The sequence below is a fragment of the Dermacentor albipictus genome, chromosome 1, assembly GCF_038994185.2.
Source record: "Dermacentor albipictus isolate Rhodes 1998 colony chromosome 1, USDA_Dalb.pri_finalv2, whole genome shotgun sequence".
Taxonomy (NCBI): Eukaryota; Metazoa; Arthropoda; class Arachnida; order Ixodida; family Ixodidae; genus Dermacentor; species Dermacentor albipictus.
This window is the reverse complement of record NC_091821.1, coordinates 127,934,656-127,957,807: the sequence shown is the minus strand read 5'-3', so window position 1 is coordinate 127,957,807 and position 23,152 is coordinate 127,934,656. Positions and strand designations below refer to the sequence as shown.

Below are 23,152 nucleotides of genomic sequence, written 5' to 3'. Positions count from 1 at the left end.
GTGCCTCATAATCAGAAAGTGGTTTTGGCACGTAAAACCTCAAATAAAAAAAAATTATGAGGCACGCCGTAGTGGAGGACTCCGAAAATTTTGACCACCTGGGGTTCTTTAACATGCACCTAAATCTAAGCACACGGGTGTTTTCGCATTTCGCCCCCATCGAAATGCGGCCGCCGTGGCCGGGATTCTATCCCGCGACCTCGTGCTCAGCAGCCCAACACCATAGCCACTGATCAACCACGGCGGGTTACTTTAAACTTGTGAGATGTGCGGGACATGAACCTAAACATACAGCATAAAATTGTATGTTGCATTGGATGACAATAAACTGTTTACTCACCACATTTAATTGTATGACATTTAATTTGCCGCATCCCTAAAGCTTCGCTTAACATAGATTCCAATATGTGGGTTGGGTGTACATTAGTTTTAAAGAAGAAAAAGGAAAATAGGGCAAAACAGACCAATATTTCACATTTTCAAGTGGGCAAGCAATAAAGACGTTCTACAACTCACAAATGCGGAAAGATGCCTTAGGAACCATTAGGCATTTTCAAGCTATTATGTCAAATACATAGCGAACACAATAGTACCATGTTTTATTATGTAGGGAATTGATATCTTAATGTAGGATCTAATAAGTGCATTCAAATGTAAGCATTACCTGAAAACAACGTGCATAAGGCTCAGCGGGGAAATAACCATTGATACTTTTTTTAATATTCTTGTCTGATGTATCTTTATTTAGTCTAGTTTATTTTTTTACAAAAAAAGTGAATTTTGAGCCGAAACACTGCTGGACGCGAGAGCCATCGCTGTGCTTATAGTGCCAGGTCAGGGAAAGGAAATGCCTTTTAGTGACACGAGCATCGAGTGGCACTCTTGTTTCTTGCACAGAACTTCCGGTGCAGCTCACTCTGACGACTTGGGACGAAATTAAAAAAAAAAGCAGGAAAAAAATGGAAAAAAAATAGTTCAGTACAATATTCACGGGTTTCATTAAAGCTATATCAGAGCATACGTTTAGTTACAAGTTGAGTTACTGAAGTGTCTGGATTAATGCAAATTAATTAGAAATCACTGATTACCACACACCAAAGCACAGAATGGTACACTTTAGAGACATGCCACGTGAGCCCGACTTTTGCGAAATTCCTGAAAACCCGGAAGTAGAAAGCGAGAGTAATGACGTCACTAATGAGGGCATATAAAAGAGGGTGGCAGGATATTTAACCGGCTAATTAATGGGAAACAGTTGCCTGGCATAGACTGAACATAAGCCTGGCAGAGCCGGTGTGACGTCACTCCCTCCTCTCTCGCTTATCCTCTCCCTGCGCTCAGCTGCGTGCTCGCTCACTCACTTGCTCGCAACAGCTGTGGGCGTGCGCTAGTTACATGCCCTGACGCCAGCACCGGAGAGGTCGCGTAAGGTACGCATTGTGCACCGCTCCCCAGGGGGCTACGCCCCGCCAGCTGGCGCGCGCATCACTTCCTCCTCGCCTTCTTTCGCTTAACCTAAGGAACACCAACGCCGAGGTGCGAGTGCCACTAAGAGACACCGAGGTCAAAGTTTAGGGTGGCGTACCATTTTCTTTATCAGCAATACAACCATACAGCATGTACCAATTCTCCATAAAGACGGAGGAAGAAAAAATACAATGATCTGCCTAAATTTTATGACATGAAAGCGTAGGCGAAATTTTTGTGTTTTAACACTATAGACGGTGTAAAATTCTAGGTTAAACGCCCTTAACTTCTATGGTTCTGTTTTGGAGAGAGAAAGAAAGATAGGGATAAATGAATGGCAGGAGGTGAATCAGAGCTGACCCCGCTTGGCTACCCTTCACTGCGCGAAGGGGAAAGGGAAGGTAAATATTAAGAGACAGAGAGAAAGTCCAATGTTTATGTCGCGAACGAAGTGAAAATTCTCAGCGCTGGGTCGTCCAGTCCGATTGCCTTCAGGAATCACGTCAGAAAATATGTGGCTTTATTCAGCTACGATATGCGAGGTCATGGTCCCAGGACATTGTACAACGTGAAAGGTCTTCTGTCTAACTGGTTGAGAACGGTGCGGAGTTGGCAAGCCTTGAATTTTCGAAGGGTGGGCAGCAGCACCAAAGTTGCTTTGTATACAGTTTTCCGCCACCACAGGAATCGCAGTCGTTGCTATCGGTAGTTCCAATCAAGAATGAGTATGCATTTGTAACTGCAAGGCGCAGACCTAAAGCGACACAACATCGTTTCCTCACTTCGGGGAATACCGCAGATAACAGGAGCAGTTGCATAGAAGGGTCGAGAGAATGCAACCGATGGCGAGTGAATTCAGGCGTGTGCCACTTCTGCAATGCGAAATCGTGCGCTAGCTTGCTTAGGGTGGGGCTGCGTAAGTCCTCCATCAATATACAGGTTCCTTCATGTGCTTTTCTCGCAGCTTTGGTGGAGCCGTTGCCGGAGATACCGCAGTTACCCGACAGCCGCTGAAACAGGCTGTCTTGTCTTTTCGCAATTACGTGGTGGTGCGTTTCCCGTACCTGTATGCGACACGTGTTGTTCACAGAACCTGCCACGAATAGTTGAAAATAGACACTGTAGGGCCGCCTTTGAGTCGCGAAATTTTGCCCACTGTTACGTTTCGCCTACGACGCGCGATATGGCCGGCGCGGATGCAACGGACGCCGGGGCTTCGTTCAAAGCGGCGGACATTTTGGCCCGTTCGGAGCGGCCGCGACGCATCCCCGCCGAGCGCGTCCCCGCATGTTCAGTGCCACGTGTCTTTGTGTGTGCGTGTGTGTGTGTGTTCCCACGCTTGTCAAAGCGCGGCAGCCGGGGAGATGAGCTCCCCCAGTGTGAAGCGAGGAGGTCTGACCGGCACCGGCCCGGCTGATGCGTCACTACACTCGTCTCTACATGTCTCTCAGTCCGTCCGTGCCTCGCTGTCACGTGGTGTAGTCCCGTGACCTTCCCTCTTGCCCTCAACTCCGAGAGTATAAGAGCAGCTGCCCCCGGACGCCAGGAAAGAGGCTCCGATTTCTTCTGTTGAGTAACGTGCTCTCCCGTCTCTCTACTTCGGTCGACCTGACCGCCCGCTCTTTGCGATGCTAGAATAAACAAGTTCTTCTGTTAGCAGTCGACTCATGCTTTGCTAGGACCTTCGGATGCTTCCAGTGTGCCCCAGGCCGCCAGGCCAACGCTACCCTTGGGGCTTGCGACCCATTTGCGACAACGGGCGCCAGCGGTCCGATTGCAATAACGGGTGTCAGCACTGAGGTTCCAACAGCTGTTGGCAGCGCTGAGATTCCAACAGCCGGTGCCATCGGTGCGGTTCAAATAGCTGGTTGCCAGCGGTGAGATCGTGACAACGGAGGCCAGCAGCGAAGATATGCGGTTGACTGTATGCTGAGCAGCACAACGACCATCCGGGAGCAGTGCAACGAGCCCTGTGTGATGACTGGTTGCCTGCAGCGGAACGACTGCGGTGAATTCTTGGCTGCGAGGTTTGGTGAGTGCGGGACTTTCTTCTTCTGAGTTTTGCCAGGCTTTTGTTAGTGTCAGAAACAGAGCTGGTAATTGTGGTTGTCGTTGCTGCCGGGTTAGTTTGCGGCAAGACAATAGTAGGCAGCAGAGAAAGCAGCATTCAGAGCAGCCATGGATTTGAAGTCGTTGCGCAAACCGAAATTGTTGGAGCTTGCAAGAGAGTTGGGTCTGGATGTCTCAGACAAACTCAGAAAACCAGAACTGCTAAGGGCTATTCTTGAGTTAGGAGCTGAGGATGACGAGCTGTCGGAATGCCTTGAGACCATTGAAGAGAGGGAGACGGCAAAAAGACAGGAGCGCGAACTTAGAGAACGAAAAGAGAAAGATGAGCTTGAACGTAAAGAACAGAGAGAGAAAGATGAGCTTGAACGAAAAGAACGAAAAGAGAATGATGAGCTTGAACGAAAAGAACGAAAAGAGAGAGAAAAAGAAGAGCGCGACCGTCACCACGCTTTGGAAATGAAGCGTCTCGAGGTGGAGATGGAACGCGCTCGTAATGGAAGTCAGGCACACGGTGCAGGAGAACGAGTATTGTTCAAAATGACTGACCTAATGCGGCTGTTTAAGCTTGGAGAGGACATTGGTTTGTTCCTGGTTAACTTTGAGCGAACGTGCGAGAAGCAGGGGTTCTCTCGGGAAACGTGGCCACAGCGCTTGCTCACTTTGTTACCCGGCGAGGCGGCCGACGTAGTCGCTCGCTTGAATAGAGAGGAGGCAGAGGATTTCGACCAAGTGAAATCGAGTCTGCTAAAAAAGTACAGGCTGTCCGCGGAGGCGTTCCGTCGGAAGTTTCGAGAAAATGAGAAAGGCAAAAGTGAGTCATATACAGAGTTTGCCTACAGGCTTATGTCAAACATGCAGGAGTGGCTCAAAGAAGAGAAAGCGTTTGGTGACCACGAGAAAGTTCTGCAGTGTTTCGGGCTAGAACAGTTTTATAGTCGCTTACCTGAGAACGTGCGGTACTGGGTCTTGGATAGGCCAGACGTTAGTACGGTGGCTAGAGCCGCTGAGCTAGCCGAGGAGTTTGTGACGCGTCGGGCTCGCGGAGCTAAGGACGGTCAAAACGGTGAATTTGGCTCCAAGTTTGAGAGGCCGAAGTTCACGCCCATGAGAGCAAAGGGGGACACACGTAGTGCGGATGCGAGTGAAAGCATTCCGACCGAATGTAAGGAGACGGCGGCAGCCGAAGCCGAACGCAGAAAGCGGTTCGAGGCGAGGCAAGCGCGCGTGTGTTATACGTGCCAGAAGCCGGGTCACTTTTCGGCGCAGTGTCCAGAAACAAAAACAAAAGTAGTGTTTTTGTCATTATGCAGCACTGACGAGAATATGAAGCTTCTCGAGCCTTACACGTGAGACCCCCTCGTGAACGGGAAAGAGTGCCGAGTGCTTCGCGATTCCGCAGCTACAATGGATGTAGTTCACCCTTCTTACTTAGAACCCGATATGTTCACGGGCGAGTGCGCATGGATCAAGCAAGCCGTGGAAGCTCATAGCGTGTGTCTGCCCGTAGCAAAAGTGCTTATTGAAGGACCTTTCGGAGCACTTGAGACGGAGGCCGCAGTGTCATCTATGCTGCCCCCTCAGTACCCGTACCTATTTTCGAACAGGTCCGATCACCTCCTGCGCGAGAAGGGGCTTTTGTTTGGTGAGGCTAGCGTTCAGGCCTTAACCAGATCGAAGGTTCGGGAGCTCGCTGCAAAGGCGGTAGTTGCGGGTCCGACGTTGTCGAACGATGAGAAAGGGTCAGAGGCGCAGCAAGCTGATATTCAGAGCACGCCCGAACTGAATAAAACTGAGTCTGTAGCGTTAAAGGCGCCAGATACTGGAGAGGAAATGCCCGATGCAGGAAAGTTAGAAGAGCTATCTGCAGATTTGCTCATCGCGCCTACGTCAGACGGACTTAATAGGTTCCTAAAAGTCAGCCGGTCGGCTTTGATAGCCGAGCAAAAGAAGGATGGCAGCCTAGAAAACATACGCTGCATTGTCAAGGAAGGTATCGCCAAGAAAAATGCTCGCTTTGTGGAAAGAGGTGGGGTCCTGTACCGGAAGTATATAGACCGCAGTGGAGTGGAGTTCGATCAGCTGATCGTGCCTCAGTGCTATCGTCAGGATCTGTTGCGCTTGTCGCATGGGGGTTCGTGGTCCGGACACCTAGGAGTTAAGAAAACTAAGGACCGTCTCTTGCAAGAGTACTATTGGCCAGGGTGTTTTCGGGACGCAGACCACTTTGTGAAGACATGCGGCACCTGTCAGCGGGTGGGCAAACCAGGGGACAAATCGAGGGCGCCGTTGAAGTTGGTACCTATCATTACGGAGCCTTGTAGACGGCTCGTTATTGGTACAGTGGGACCTCTGCCGGTAACAGCCACGGGGTACAGACACATTTTGACTGTGATCTGCCCAGCGACAAAGTTCCCTGAAGCAGTGCCGCTTAAAGAACTCAGCTCAGTTGAGATAGTCAATGCACTACTGTCCATATTTGCGCGAGTTGGTTTTCCTGCGGAAATCCAATCAGATCAGGGCACAGAGTTTACTAGCGCTTTGACGACAGCCTTTCTCGAAAGGTGCGGGCTAAAGCTGTTACACAGCTCAGTGTACCACCCCCAGTCGAATTCCGTTGAGAACCTCCACTCCGTCATGAAGCGCGTGTTGAGAGCATTGTGGTTTGAACAACAAACTGACTGGGAGCTGTTTCTGCCTGGGGTGATGTTTGCATGGAGGACCGCGCCGCCTGCGGCTACGGGGTTTTCGCCAGCTGAGCTAGTGTACGGTCGCTCGCTGCGATCTCCGCTTCGCATGCATCGAGACGGATCACTGCCCTCTCCAATGGCTGCAGACCATCTCTTTCACAAATGGCCGCTTCCTGCGCTGGAGCCTCGCTTTGCAATAACATTCCTTTGAGGTGCGTTACAAAAAGGGGAGTCTCAACGGTAACGCCGATGGCTTAAGTTGAAGCCCCTAACGTAGGAATAAGCCTCAAAATTGTTTGTTATTGATGTTTTTCTTCCTGAGGCAGGATTTTTAACATATTGCTTTTGTGTAGTGTTTCAAAGTGATGATGTGCTTTCTAGTGCAATTTTCCGATTTGTGGACGCGTTCTGAGTGCTGCTAGACTACTGTAAGGAACTAGGCAGTAGTATAAAAGGGGAAAGAGCCTGGCATAGCTTAGTGAGGGTTGTGCCGTGCTTGTTGACTGAGCGGCTGAGTTTCGGCGTAGTTCTAACGCTTGCTGGGAACGAGAGAAAAATGACAACTCTCCCGAAGTCACTTTGCAGTGTCCTGTGTGAACCTGAACGTGAGAACGAGGCCTTGTCGGTGCGCTGCGCTCAAGAAACGCCGAGGGACGACCGACTTCGGTTATGAGCATCATCGAGCGACATCCCTCCGGACAGCGGATGCAGTCCCCTGACCATCGGGATCTCCTTCCCCCGGTGGGGCGGTCTGTTACGTTTCGCCTACGACGCGCGATATGGCCGGCGCGGATGCAACGGACGCCTGGGCTTCGTTCAAAGCGGCGGACATTTTGGCCCGTTCGGAGCGGCCGCGACGCATCCCCGCCGAGCGCGTCCCGGCATGTTCAGTGCCACGTGTCTTTGTGTGTGCGTGTGTGTGTGTGTGCCCACGCTTGTCAAAGCGCGGCAGCCGGGGAGAGGAGCTCCCCCAGTGTGAAGCGAGGAGGTCTGACCGGCGCCGGCCCGGCTGATGCGTCACTACACTCGTCTCTACATGTCTCTCAGTCCGTCCGTGCCTCGCTGTCACGTGGTGTAGTCCCGTGACCTTCCCTCTTGCCCTCAACTACGAGAGTATAAGAGCAGCTGCCCCCGGACGCCAGGAAAGAGGCTCCGATTTCTTCTGTTGAGTAACGTGCTCTCCCGTTTCTCTACTTCGGTCGACCTGACCACCCGCTCTTTGCGATGCTAGAATAAACAAGTTGTTCTGTTAGCAGTCGACTCATGCTTTGCTAGGACCTTCGGATGCTTCCAGTGTGCCCAGGCCGCCAGGCCAACGCTACCCTTGGGGCTTGCGACCCATTTTCGACAACGGGCGCCAGCGGTCCGATTGCAATAACGGGTGTCAGCACTGAGGTTCCAACAGCTGGTGGCAGCGCTGAGATTCCAACAGCCGGTGCCATCGGTGCGGTTCAAATACCACCGATTATAGTCGGTTGTAGGTCATTATAATAAAAAGCGCCTCTTAGTGAAACAAGCTCCCATCAAGTTGATGCTGTCGCGTGAGAAATTCTCACATTGACTCTGATTGATTGCGATTGCATAACCACTGCGCTGGTTGAGCTGGTCTCAGTCGAAGAAGCATCAGTGTATGTGTGGACTCGGCCACAGTATAAGGCATGCAAGCAATCCAGAGTCGCCTGCTTCTAGGCAAAGGGGGGCAGGTCAGCCTTCTTTCGTATCCCTAGGATAGAAAGGCGCACTTCAGTTTGTCGTATAGAAACCAGAATGCTGACGATGAAGGTGCTGAGGGAGTGAATACCGATGGCAACGAGGCACGATGACCGTTGACGACGGTGAAAAAACAGATCGTATTAGTCAGCGCTTAACAAATTCTTTGCATAATAATACACGTATATACATTGCAGGGTCTCTCCAAGCGATCTAAAGAGAGGTTCGCTGTGATCAATAGGCAACCAAAATTTATGTTTCTTAAGCAGCATTTTGCCACTCTGCTCAGAGGTTTTCCTTAGGTAGGATATGTGCCTCCCCAAGATTCAATACAGTGCGCTAAACATGTGTGGACCAATGCAAAATAGAATAAGCGAAAAATAAACATACGGTATTGTTCACCTGTCTAAAATAATGCACCTATATGCGGATTTTGCGCAGATATTGTAAATGCGAATGTCCCAATTCACGTTCTGCGCAAAAGTCAAAACTTAATATTTACAAAGAATAACATGATTCCATGGGGTGTCACCCAGAGCTGCGCAGAAATAGTGATAGTCTGCTCTTTCCCAAAATAAAATATGCAAATTGGTTTGTTCATACTAAATTGGAACTACTACTTTTGAATCACCTCTGAACATTAACTACTCTTTATTGTAGGCTTAATTTCTTTAAGTGTATCAACTACAAAAAATAGTGCTGCGTTGTCAATGAAGGTCAGAGGTCCAGATTGTTGAGAATAATTTGGAAATTATTTAGGTATAAACTAACAAGTACATGCCCAAGAACATATTCACGTGGTTCTACGGTTAGTATACTTTGAGCCGAGGAAGTCGACTCTTTAACTACAACGCATTGCCGTTTCTTAGAGAGGCAGCTAGTAATCATCTCGCGAGATTCGTCGTTAAACGTATAGCTGTGAAGTCGTCTCACAAGAATGCCATGAGCAGCCGTGCCCTCAATGCTGTCTTTTTTGATGTCGGCGAATGCAGCAATGGTGATCTGACTTAGCTGTGGAGCTGCTTCATCGAGTATCTGGTTTAAGACCAAGACCACGGAAGAATTTGACTGATCAAGTCGGAAGGCGTGCTGATGGGAAATGATATGTTACGCTTGTTTGCAAATCTGTCCACATACTCAGAGTATTGTCACCCCCTCCCCCCCACCCCCCAGGATATTCTTACTTTGCTAAAAATGATGCTTCTCTATAGCTAGATGGCACAGAATATTCCTATACAAGAATCATACTTCATCAATTTCAGGCACATTTCCTCATATCGCTGCGTCAAAGGAGTGATTGAATAAGTACTGCATGTGCACGTGCATCCTGGGGATATATATATATATATGGAGAGAGAGAAACTTTACTGCGCGAGCAATCCATTAGTGGACTGAGCTCCAAGCTGAGAGTATATGTTCATTTAATGTTCGTTTAAATGAACCAAATATGAGTTGCTGGTAATAAATAAACATGGTTTTTTGTTCGGTAGGAATTAAGGCTCATGGCCTCTTTGACAGCGCTCTAGGTTCTCTTGGTATTACCAATTGTTTCTGTGATGAGCTGACATTTATACGTACTTTTGTTGTCAGATTTTTAGTCTGATACATATTTAATAACTGATTTACTTCGCTATCTTCTCACAATGACAAAAATAATAATTATTGCTTTCATGTTGTCTCCATTTACGGCACGATGCACGTTGTAAAGCGATCACTAGGGCCCACTCTCCCTAGTAGTTTTGATGTGCGCCGCTGGCGCCGGTGTCCGTCACCGGAATTCCTCATTGCTTTTAAATAAAGACAAGCAAGTGCATTACATGAGGTGTATTCGAACTCCAGTTCGACAGAACGCCGAATGGAAGTCATAAGTGTTACAATTAAGAGACTCCACCAATGCCACAGAAGGAGAGAAGCGAGCGTGGTCGCACAGTTGGCTGCCATCATTGGCTCGAGATCACGCCATGGTCTACAGCTTACGTATAAGCTAGCACAGGGGTGGAAGAAGATAAACGAAGCCAACAGTAAAATGCGAAAGATTGGACAGTAAAGAGCAGGAAGGAGCAGGCGTACCTCTCCACTTCTTCTCCACCGGGGAGCAGCACCTTCCAGAAGGATTACGATATTCACTATAGTCGACATTGAACAAACTTCTTTGTTTTCTCGAAAACACTTTGTTCGCGCGCATCTGCGAAGGTTTGTCCTACTGATACTCAGATGAAATGTCTGCAAAGTTACGGGGTCCATCGGGGGCCTCAATGCTTCGTATCATAGGTGAATGTCGGAACTTTACGCATTTTCGGTATATTATGCTTCATCGACGGGCAGACAGGCTAATCGTAGATAAGTACGATGATGGCATGTACGCTTGGGTAGTGCATTTACAAATTTTTAATTTAGCAGGCTAAGCAAATTAAGCACGCGATAGCGACAAAAAAGCGATATGCGTATAACAGTGCTCCGCAATCCAGAAACTGTCGCAAAGCAAAACAATTTACAAACATACAACAGCACTTATCTAGTCCGGCGCTCTAGCACGCGTTGAATTCACCTTCGTTAATTTTGCCCCAAGGCACAGTTCCTTATTTCTGATGATGACTCATTATCACAACAGTCAAGATAAAATGTGAGGGCTCACAAGATGCTCAGCGGCAAGCTACCCAATACCGTGCTGTCTCTCTGCACTGTGACAGCACACACAATACCTGTCAGAGCAGCGTAACTAAAGTGCTCCTATCCCTTTCGAACAGATAACGCAGGATAAATATAGCGGGTCACAGCAAGCGTCATCGATTACTTATCACTCAAAGCCTTCCGGCGTCAGAGGACTGCAGCAAGCATGCTATACCAACAAAACAAAGAATTGCTTCTCCATGAGGTTTGCCTCGAGGTAGGCTCACGTGCTTCGAGATCATTTTGCAATGACAAACACATTACTGTGAGTCCAGGTCGGGCTATACGTCAAGTTCAGTAACGCAGGTCCAGTGTGCGAATTTCTTCCACGCGGAATCGTTGCTTTCTGTCCTTGGGAAGGCGCCCCTTTTCCGGCCTATCGAGAAAGAGCAACAGCTAAGTGTGACATACGCACGTGGGGTTGACGTTGAGAGAAAATGAATGCGACCATTTCCATTATCTCTATATCTCTCCAGTAAATTGCTGTCCTTCATTTAAGGATCTTATATTAACCTGTGCCTGATATTCCAGTTATTCATGTGCCTGATATTCCTGTGATATTCACAGGAAGAAATGCAGGTGATACCCAGTGGTCGGAATAAATAATCGAGGATCGCATAGGGTAAGATCGAGAACAATTATTCGATTAATAGAGTAAAAGTATCCCGCAAAACGATTAATCGTCCTCGATGTCCACCTTTCATTTAATCGACTTAGTATAAGACATGTTCGATTAATCGTTTTCTAGAGTGTGACACGAGTGGCGTGGAAATTTCTAAATCGCACTAGAATGGCGGAGCACGAGCAGTGACGGTGCAGATGTGGTAAAGCGACTGTCGGGGGGAGGGGGGGACTGTTTTTGCGAGTCCCGAGTAATGCCGAGCGGAGCGCTTCCCCTCTCTTTCCCCGCACACCACCACGCCGCCCGAAGCCGGAGGCATGAAATGTCCTCGCAATTCATGGCATACTATAGAAGCCCAGTTGTTGACCGTCGTGTCACTCCCAGCCCACTAAAGACGTGGCACAGCATTCGCGCCGGTTTGGGCATGCATATGACATAGCAATGGAGTTCATGCCGGTTCCAGCAAATCTATAGCTTCCGAGCGTCTATTCTCGTATGCTGGTTGTGTGGACATTGTAGAAGGTGTCGGTTTCACCCAAACATCCCAGCCAGTTGACGTTCCTTCGCTTTGTAAAAAGGAGCATGTGGCTTAGAATCCTAAAACAGTAGCTTCCTTTTCCCCTGTGCATATTGAAATTTCTTGCATATTTTAGTTGTACTTCGCCTTTCACTTTTTCCAACTTTTTTCCTATTTATTGTATAACTACAGTACAGGGATTCATTATTGCCGTGTACCTTATTTCATTCTGTTCTAATTCCCATTTTATAACATAGATTGTTTATCTTTTCAAAGGCCGCTAGTTCCAGCTCTGTGAATACTCATTAAGAAAAAAGATTATTTTCTACCAAACTTTATGCACTTGTATCTTTAACTTGGTTCCACCTCTCAAACATAAAAATAGGTTCCTACAAGAGTAGATAACTGTGTTTGAACCTTTTTAAGGTGCCCGGTGAGTATTTCTATTAATCAGTTAATCCACTAAAAACCCTGTAACGAAAGGGATTAATCGATGAAAGGCTAAAACGATGAATGATCAATTGTTAATCGAATAAAAAAAATTAATCGGCCATCCCTATAGGATGGCAGAGAATGCGGTGTGATTAGACTGGGAAACTTTCACGTATAGGTTGAAGCCGCCTTATAATGCAAGACAGGGCAAATGGGCCGATTCAGAAAGTCGCGCGCGTCCATAACGGCAGCCCGCCGAGGTAATCGGATGAAAGCATGCCGGCTCTGCTGTCAGCGTGCTGTATGCCGCCATATGTTTGAGTAGTCGTCGTGACAGGCACAGGCATCGTCTACATTCTTTGTGTGCTGTTCTGGGTCAGCAAATATTCAGCAAGATTTCTGCATTCTTTCGCAGATGTGCTAGTATTCACGCTCCCTGCTTCAGCGCTTGAATAGTTCATGCGAGTCATAACTTTTATGCCGTTTGTTGCTGGAAGCGCTGCCTCCTTTGTTCAGGTTTTCGCTTGGTTGTGGCGGATTCGCTATTGTGCGTGTTACGTAGATGCGCCTGGCGGAAACGCGGCAAAACCAAGTTTGCAACCGTTGCTAAGATAGGAGCATTCAGCCATACACGCGTCGGTGCGATACGCGACAATATCGTCTGAGCCTCGATAAAAGAAGTTAAAAAAAGCAAGTTCACTAAGCACCCTAATTGCTGCTAATGTTGGATGCGCCATGTGTTCCTTTCTGTCGTGTGGCTTACGATATGAAGCTGCATACTGGGACAGCCGCTCATGGCGGTGACAGCCATTTATGCCACTGCTGTATATTAGCGGCACGAACTGCGCTCAGTAATACCACCCATGCCACTGCGCGTGAGCGGGCTTTCCGCAGTGCGCAACCAAGATGGCGCCGAGTATGCTTTCCGGGCCTTTGGCGTGTTCACGCTTTACACATGCGTTCCTCTGCTGTCACTAAACTTATGTAAAAGCAGTGACATTCAAGTTCCCAAAGAGCGCTCAACATGCCGGTACTAAAATACGTTGATGACCCCAGAGGGAAGTGTTTGCAAAACGCTGGTTCTACAGGGTACTTCACGTAACTTGAACCAAGGATTAATAAAAAAAATTGGTACCCGTAGCTGGACGAATCCAACGAGATATGATTTGCCGTCATGTGGTCCTCCTCAGAATATTTTTTTTATATTCCGCCTAATTCGGCAACTGAGATCAATCATTCAAAATTTTTGATGTTCACTTCTGGGCCAAGTGCGTTTTGTTACGTTGTAGAGGGGGTTCAAAAACGACCGATACAATTTTCTGCATCAACGTGCCTGCTGCGTGGTGATATTTTTCGGGGTTTAAAGAAAGCCCGCGAAAAAATGAAATAAAGCCACGTGACTGCGCTCATGCGCTATCGTAATGCAGCGCTCGCAACCGTGCTTCGAGCCTATCGCTTATCACAGACGCCAGCGCTTGCTTTCCGCGTGCCACCGTGAAAGATGCTGACGCAATGTGAAGCCGGTGCCTAGAGCCGCGGCCGCTCACTTCGCCACGGTTCCGCGCATTGTTCTCTAGCTCGAAGAGCGGTTGAGAGAGCTGCAATGCGATAACGCATGAGTGCAGTCACGCGGTTTAATTTCATATTCTGCGGGCTTTCTTTAAACTCCGAAAAAAAAATCGCCACGCAGCATGTAAGTACATACATTGCCGCAAAAACTGGACCGGTCGTTTCTGAACCACATATACAACGCAACGAAATGCACTTGGCCCTAAAGTGAATATTAAAAATTTTGCACGATTGATTTTAGTTAAACAACTTGAGGATTGAGCTAGTCAAATGACGAAGGACACAGAAGAGACGTGGCACACGCAGCGGCTGGACTAGCAACTGTGCTTTATTGAAGAAAAAAAAACCGGACGAGAATACGCAGCTCAACAGCCAAAACACACACAAAACTACGTAGAATAACGTTGTTTTGCGTGTGTTTCGGCTCTTCACCGGGTTTTCCTGGGAGACCGCTTCTTTTCAATAAAGCACAGTTGTTAGTCCAGTTGTTGTGCGTGTCACGTCTCTCCTCTGTCCTTCGTCCTTTGACTGGTTTAATTCTCAAGATTATCTACCAACTGACCAAGATCGCTGCTTTTCTTAAATAACTAAGTGGAATATAAAAAGGTATTCTAAGAAGCTCCCCATTACGGCAAACCATGTGCCTTTCCTTTGATCCCACTGCGGTTAACCAATTTTTTGAAATTGTTGGCTCAATTTACTTGAAACACCCTCTAGATTTAGCATGTTTTCCTTATGCGCTAGCATCGTGATGGCCTGCTACGCGCCACGGCAGAATTTATTACAAGCGTGTAGTTTCCATTATCAGCACAACCGCAAACGAATAAGTCGCAGGGAAGTGACAAGGCAGTCTCCATATCACAGGCATGTACCGCCGCGAGGGAATCATATCACCGGCGCAAATGGCGTGGCCAACACCAGGGTCGCTGCCACGTGAGTCTTTAAGTCGCGGCGCACCAGGCTAAATGCGCTGTGCGGTGACACTTGGCAAATTTAGTGGACTGCGGTCACGCGACGCGCGCACGGGAATATCACGTCCCCCCCCCCCCACCCCTCTCTGTCTTTCATAATCCGTTGGCTGTCTGTAGGACGCAGGAAAAATAATTACGTAACAAGTTGGAAGTTAGAAACAGTTGAATTAGATGTTTTATAAAAAAAATTGTAAAACTTTCTCATTGAAAATTCTGCCCAGAACTTCATACTTGTGAGGTTAATCGTTCACTCTGGACTAATTATGCAAATCAGCGGGTTATAAGAGATAGTGTGACTTGCTCGATACAATAGCAAGTGATTTGCATTTCGTCGTGTCCTGAGTGTTTTCGCATATTGTAAACATTGGCGAAAGTTGGCTGCGACACCCTGTATGTGCGAAGTGTAAAAGCGGCGAGAACTGCAGACATTGCGCTGGCGAAACCTCTGTGCGTTTACAGTTGAGAGGCTTGAGGTTGCTCCAACCCGCAGAGGGGAAAAAAAGCAGCTGTACTGCAACCTGTCAAACCCAGTTGCTTCAAAGATCTCTGTAGCTCTCTTGAATCCCTCTGGGCTTAAAGGGAAAAGCAACGCTTTTAGCATCTTCGCGCCCTTGAAAGATTCGATTATCAGTTGGTGTATTACATCCCGGAGTGAATGACCCACAAGGTGTTAAAGCAGGACTTTCGCACAGAAGATGGCTGGATACCGCCTTCAAATTTGTCATACCCGCATTTTTCTTTCTCTCCTTTTTTCTCTCTGCTTTCAGGCGAAAAGGCTTGACTGGGCGATCAAGTTGTAAAAGGCACGCCTCGGCCCACCCTGCCTGGAAGTTTATCATACGCAGACAGTTGCAAAGCGACGTCCAGTGAGTGTTCTCATGTAAGGATTTACAAAATGGTTGAGTAACATCAAAACTTCACACAAATGAAATGTCGCAATCATATGGTGCGAGCAGGTAAAGCGATCCTTTCCACACGAGAATTTTCTCTCGCTGCTTCGACAAACATATGGCGGTGTACCCTTTCGTTTAACGCAGCCCAAAAATGGCAAAAACACTGTGAGCATGACGATGGGGCCTGCCTTTAGGGCGCAAATAAGGGGCAGCATTGAGTCTCGCCTGGTGCACGACAATTGTCGCACAATCAGCACTTTCTTTTTTTCTTTTGAAGCGTAGCTAGATGTATAATCGCAGTGGTAGTAAGCCTCTGCGCTGTATATGTCAGAGGGAACCATGCGGCCGTCTGCCTCGGGCTAGACAATCGTGTGTTGCGCATAAATTTTCCTTAAATGCTCTGGAAGCACTATTTATTGCACCTCAAAATCCGATTAGCTATTTTGTTACGTATCCATATATCATTCTAGCATCTTCTGGTTCGCGACGTGAATAATGTGTACGCCACGTTTTTGCTATGATAAGTACGTCAGCTGAGATGAAAAACGCACGCGTTCTTTTGCTTGAAATTTTTTGTTTGTTGGCGTTCACTGAAATAATATTTTGCACAGGAAATTTTGCGACCGTTAAGCCTGCGCCAGTTTTCCTTGTTAGTGTAGTCCTAAGCTGGTGAGTTGTCCTTTAAATATTATTCGAATATATTCGCTAGACAGGGCACTCACAGTGCGCAAATGTCATTTATAAACAGATGCAGGCTTCTTGAAACAAATCTGTGCTTAAGAGCTGCAGATAGATAGATTATGGGGTTTTACGTGCCAAAACCACTTTCTGATTATGAGGCACGCCGTAGTGGAGGACTCCGGAAATTTCGACCACCTGGGGTTCTTTAACGTGCACCTAAATCTAAGCACACGGGTGTTTTCGCATTTCGCCCCCATCGAAATGCGGCCGCCGTGGCCCTTAAGAGCTGCAGTAAATCCTTCTTTTATTCTTTCTCTTTTCGTTTTAGAAGAGTCGCTTGCATCACACGGTGCCTGTCGCACCCATTCAGTGAGCTCGTCTGTCTGTTAAAAACCTTCATGTCAGCATGTCAGGTTTCTTAAGATCGTACTAGCGGAAAAGTAACTTCGTAGTAGCTAAATCAGGGAGATTGAAGTATTCCTTCAACTTCCATGTAAAGAAAAAAAAGGTACAGTTAATGCACGTCGACGTCAACTCCACAAGAGATTTCATGAGTTCATACCTTTAATAACTTTCAATACTGTTGATTTTTTCAGGGCTCTTGCGTCCGCGAATAATGTAGGAAACACTCCTGGTGGGTCTCATTATTAGAAGTGAATATGAGTTGCAATTTAGAGCCCCAATTATTAATGTTGCAGCTGGCGTTCGTGACAAGGTTTGTGTTATGCATGATTAGATTAACTGGCAGTTTCAAATAAACTTTCCTGTCATTTGCAATTAGTAGAACCTTTCTTCCGCGTACTTAAAGCATTTAACACCAGTACACAAGGAACAGATTGAGACGTAGACACCACGGTGACTTCCTCCTGGCCTTTTCTACTGCTGCTAAATTGTTGTCGAAGTACTTTTACCTGAAAGCATATTTAGCGCCAGCAAACAAGGACGTAGGGGAGACGACAACACATAACCAACACGCCCAACAAATGGCAATGCTACTTTTACCTACAGGCCCAACACATAATTGTGCTGTTTTCCACATAGGCGATGGAGAAAGGGGGTTTAGAACAGGCACCAAAAGGAAATAACACACTAGGATTCAGACAGCATTACATCATTCCGACTGTATGTTACTTCGCTTTACCATCCGTTGCGTTTGCAGTAATTTCGGTAAGGCATCAATCCACAAGCTATCCACAAACTATCCACAAGCAAACATCGGTGACGCAGCTTTCAACCCGAAACACTGAATATACGAGGTAGTAGGCACGCTGAAGCCAAGGATGTTGAGCGCGCTTGCTACCATCGAATATCCATTTATGATCTATTTCTGAAATACCTTTACCCACCCGGCTCTCGATTTTCGAAGAAGAAAATAACGAATGCCAAATTACACCCCTCCTCCGATCGTTCCCACAACAGCATGGGTCCGCTAAAAACAGCACTTAGTTTAAATGGTGGCTAAGGAAATGATCTTACGCATCCAATACGCCACGCTGTTCCTGCTCCTATAGTGGAAGAACTTCTTATCGTCTCTTCTTTCCTGATTAATTTTTTAATACATTTCTTCAAAATTGATGTCATTTTGGCTGGAAATATAGGATAGATTCGGCTTGCAGACGCAGTTACCCTTCAGGGCGTGTACCCGAACCACTTCAGCGCTTTATTACTGAGTAGCAGCATCCGGAGAATCGGTAAAGAAATGACCACGCGCTCGCTCTTGGGCCTCAGACCTGCGCCTCGGCATCACGTTGCGAAACAACGATGCCCGCTTTCAGGGATATTGTCGTTAGGGTGGTGATCGGAAACGGCACTGGCACGCATCTTGCTGCGATTCGGTGTTCCTTTTGGTGGCCACTTTAGTACCCGAATCCGTTTTGGACACTGGCTCCATAAAAGCTTTCTCGATAGCTGGCTCTCTTCGAGATCCTCTAGATTCTTTTGTTCCCTGGCCCCACGCTTCGACGCTTCGCCCTATGCTCTTCTGCGGATGTTATTCCTACCGGCACTGGAGTTCTTCTATGCGCTGGGTCCACCACGCCCGCATGCCACTGATTGCGCTCTAACTGAGAATTACCAAGTATGGTAATTGGATAATAATGCTGCTTACCTTTTACTACGCCTTATGTGCCTCTAACGACTCAACCTTCGCGACCTATCTTTTTCAAGGTGTGATTCCGGCGCTGGTCTTCGTGCGTGCGCACGGTTAATTTCGAGCAGCGTGGCTGGCGTTTATATATATATATATATATATATATATATATATATATATATATATATATATATATATATATATATATATATATATACACACACGACACAGGATGTCCCACATAACTATAGCCAGAGCTTAAACATATGTAAATGCCAGGGAGCTAGACAGAACCAAGGTAATGTTGTTCACCGTCACTTGGAGAAGCTCAAATTAGCTTTGTTCATCCCACCTAAGTACATAATTGGTCTTAAATAATTAATGAACTTCTCAAATATATTAGATGAAAACTGTCAATGAGAAAATTGTAGAGCGACATAAAAAAACTCCCGATACAGCTCTCTGTTGCTCAATACGTGCTACATAAAAGCGTTTTTCTGAGCGTCGAAGCAGCCCGCGAATACACGCAAAGTGCCTCGAGCGGTTAGTCGCGCGGCAATTTTGCGTGCATTTGCGGGCATCTTTCACGCTCGGTAAAACACTTTTCTGTAGCTCTTATTGAGCAACAGAGAGCTGTATCGGGAGTTTTTCTTGTCGCTCCACGATTTTCTCACTGACACTTTTCGTCTAATTATAATATTTGAGAAGTTTATTAGCTAATTAAGACTAAATATCTAATTAGGCGTAATGAAAAGTAATTTCAGTATCTCCAAGCGATGGCAAACAACATTACCTTGGTTCTGTCGAGCAACGTGGCATTCGCATATCTTTAAACTGGCTAAAGTTAGCTCGGACACCCTGTATAATGACGGTGCAGTCGAGCGCAGCTATAAAACGCAGGGACAGTTGGAGATTGTTTCTCTGGTTGACGTTAATGCGCACATTTACTAGGCTTCCTTGTAGTGTGCGCCTGCAACGATAAATCTTTATTAAATCTTTCAGCGTTCAAGCCAGCGTACTGCTTAAAGGCCTAGCCTAATTGACGAAGAGCTAGTCGTATTTGAATAAGCACATCCAATGGCAAACACATTTCTGCAAAATAATTCATCTTGTGACGCAACTAAATTTTATTGGTAACACACATGCACAGTGCCATAAATACTAGTTTAATAAACGGGCAGCAGCGACGACTCTTCTACAGAATAAAAGAAAGATCTCGGTAAATTTGACGCGTATGTGAATCGGTGGTAAGCGATGCTTTCTTAGATCTTTATTGAAATGACTCTATTTCACTTTTTCTATGCAGCTCAATCTTGCACAATGCACACAGCGGTGCCATTTTGTTCACTTCTTTCTCCACACTTGGTTGAATATGTTGCCGACTTCTTCAGTTCTCCGTGGCCGATTTCTTCAATTTTCTGCTGTCGACATTTCACTTCTTGCCACTTCATCTGCTTGTCTCTTCGCGCACATACCCAATGGCGTATACCCAACCATGGCTTGGTTAGGTTTTGTTTGGTCTGGTGTCTATGTGTATGGCTGAACCCACTACGGGGGATCGGCCATGAATCAGGCGGCAGTAGGTAACAGAGGAAGAATACTTAAACAAAAGATCAGGGAAAACACGGAGAAGGCGGGAGATGGAAATTCAAGACGGTGAGCAAAATTGGAGGACGCTTAAGCTTCTCCTTCAAGAGTGGAACGCGATAGCGTTGTCGCAAACCGTTCGCGCCACCCACTCAAAACGATCTACGTTAGCCAAGCGTCGTGATCGGCACAGACAGCCGGGCCGCGACGCGCCATGAAGGCGGATGCGATCATGGGGTGAGTGGCGCGCCACGTGTCGGGGCAGCGCCGTACATTGCGAGGAGGGGGTCTTCTGTGTTTGCCGCAATATGGCTCTGCATGTGCGCAGAAGAAATGTAGTGGAAACGTACTTCGCTACTCGTGTCACTGCGACTTCTGTAATTTACATGCTCATAATTACCGATATACACCGCAGTATAACTTTCTACGGCACGTTTCTAAGGCAACACCGCATTCAATAGAGGCGCTTTTGTCCCGCTTTGCACAATCGAAATCGTGGCTGAGTGGTAGCGCCCCAGGGATCCGTCTTAGGACCACTTCATTACTTAATTTACATTAGCGATCTACCAACGCATATATCATGTAACATTCGTATGTTTGCAGATGATTGTGTAATCTACCGCAGATTTACCAGCACATCTGACCACAGATTCATCCAGAACGATCTCAATAGTGTACTAGAATGGTGTAATCACTGGCTAATGAACCTAAATTCTAACAAATGTAAACTCGTGTCTTTCACTCGCTGCCGTAACCCCCTGACATTTAGCTATTCCATTGCTGATGTTCCAATAGAAACAGTCGAATCATTCAAATACCTCGGTGTCACCCTATCTTGTGATCTGTCCTGGTGCTTCACACTACTAACATCATCTCAGCTGCTAATAGATCACTGGGATTCCTCAGGCGACATCTGCGTCATACTCCACAAGAAGTAAAAGCATTTGCCTATAAATCATTTGTAAGAACGAAATTTCAGTATGCATCTCCCATCTCGAACCCGCACCAGATTTATATCATAAATGCACTTGAGGCTGTGCAAAATCATGCCACTAGGTTTATTCAATCTTCATATTCGTACGATATCAGCATTTCATCCATTAAAGCGGAATCTGGCTTGGAAACACTTTCTTTCCGTCGACAGGTTGCCACCCTCTTTCTCTCCCATTCTTTTTTTTTCAGCCCCCTAAATCATCCACCGTACATCACGTCCCCTTCATACATATCTCATCGCGCCAGTCATCCACTTCAAGTTGCAAGCGCACGTACCCGGACCACCGCTTTTCAAGCATAATTTTTTATTCGAGCATCAAGGGACTGGAACGGCCTTCCACATGCCATCACAGCCATCACAAGCCGATCTGCCTTTACCGAAGCTGTTCTCACCCACATCTCAATATGAACGCCTGTTTCTAATGTTTATTTTACTAACCACCCCTTATGTAATACCCATCCAATCAGGTTTTTAAGGTAATAAAGTGAAATGAAGTCTCCGTCTCACACTCCGCAGATCCTGGCTCGATTCCCACCCAGCCCATCTTGCAAGTTTTGTTATTTATGAATTGCTTTCCGGAATTTTTCGCTCATGGCCAACGTCGCCGACGCCGACGACACTGGCTGTTCTGCGACACGAGCTCCCTAACGCTGTCGCGTTAAAACGAGAACAAGGTGAAAGCAGGAGCCAACGTTTCGACAAGTGGACAAGGCGGGTATCAGCTAGATCCATCGTCATAATATGTAAGCTTAAAATGGCATAGTGCAAAAGTCCTTACAAGCGTCAAGCCACAACCACGGGCTACTTTTTGGCGCTCTGATCGGACATCTCGCTTTTCAAGCACTATTACTATTTTACTTTCGCTCGTGTGAGACGCGCTTTCATTATTGAGATCTTGTTACATTGCGACTGCTGTAGCTAAATTGAAGAAGACGGAGCAGCGCATGACGGTAAGTGGATATTTTCAAAATGTTGCAATTTTTACCGGTTGATAGATCGTGCACATTTAGGGCAGACATTTCATTGGGATTTTAAGCGTATGAAAAAAGCTTTGCGTTTGAATGAAAGTTTAACCAAATTATCTTTTATTATTAATATTTGCGTTACATGTTTACTTTTGGCAAAAAGTTTTTTTCTGATCAAATAGAACAAATGCTAAAGTTTTATTGAATATAGGAGACCTATTCCTCCTAAGGATGCGTGGCCGTCTTTTATTGCTAGCTATTCATGAAGGGCCGGGAAAAGAGCTACGTCATATTATCGGATGAGCACCGACTGTTCTCGCCACTGTCACCAGTAGCAGCTTCCTTGGATAAAAGTCGGATGAAATAATCGTCTCTGTGAGTTCGTTGTTTCTGTTTTTGTGTCTAGTTGCTGCAGTCACCACCACCTTGAAACAGCCATACAGCCAAACAACGCTCTTGTTACTCTACTGATGGCAAAATCCAGCGTCTTCCAGTGCCTTCCAGTGTGAAACCAGCAAGGTTTTTGGTACTGGAACACTGGCGCTCGCTGGGACTCGCTGGGACACCAGTGAGAACGCTGGACAAGAGCTGGGTTACACTGGAAGAGACGCTGGTTCGCGCTGCAGTTCGCTGGTTCACACTGGAAACTGCGCTGGTTGTGTTTGTGCCACGCTGGTTCCAGGACGCAAGGACGAGCACTGCTGAATATTAAATGCTTTATACAATTTTATCGCGTAATACTAGTCCCTTGCCCTAAATAACGCTACATCTTGAGGTCAAGAAACTTTTTCGCGTCGCAGCTTGGAATAAAGGTGCGTGAGCTGCCCTGTTTATTCATGCACATTTGACACTGAAGATCACTTTCGTTTTTTTGCATTTTCCCTTTTCACTGGGAGGATAGCTTAATCCTTGAACAAAACCACGCAAACGTAGAGGACTTCGCGTTTTTTAGTAGTTCACGCGTAACATATGACTGGGAGTTGTCGCCGTTGTCGCAGTGTTGTGGAGTGGACATGAAATGTAGAAGTCGTTCAGACGCGCGTGAACGGACCTTGAGTTCGAGGCCTACAATTGATTGACATTATTGCACCAATAAGAAAGCTGAGGTGACTCGTGCGCTTCCGCTTTCCCTATTGTACTAAAGAAGTTCTTAGGCTCAAATACACACATTTCAGCTTTCGCCAGCTACCCGCGCCAACATCGGTCCCCACCGAAGCTTAGGCCTAGC

At 46.8% G+C, this 23,152-nt stretch overlaps 1 protein-coding gene across 1 annotated transcript in view; it reads left to right on the top strand.

Annotated features, from left to right (window-relative positions):
* The window catches only part of LOC139059058 (uncharacterized), a 445,650-nt gene extending 423,255 nt beyond the window's left edge, over window positions 1–22,395 (top strand). The window contains exons 5-7 of the mRNA XM_070536898.1: window positions 15,483–15,581; window positions 21,148–21,230; window positions 22,331–22,395. Coding sequence (XP_070392999.1) covers window positions 15,483–15,581; window positions 21,148–21,230; window positions 22,331–22,395 — 247 coding nt within the window. The remainder of the gene's footprint in view (window positions 1–15,482; window positions 15,582–21,147; window positions 21,231–22,330) is intronic.
* The last annotated feature ends 757 nt before the right edge of the window (window positions 22,396–23,152 follow it).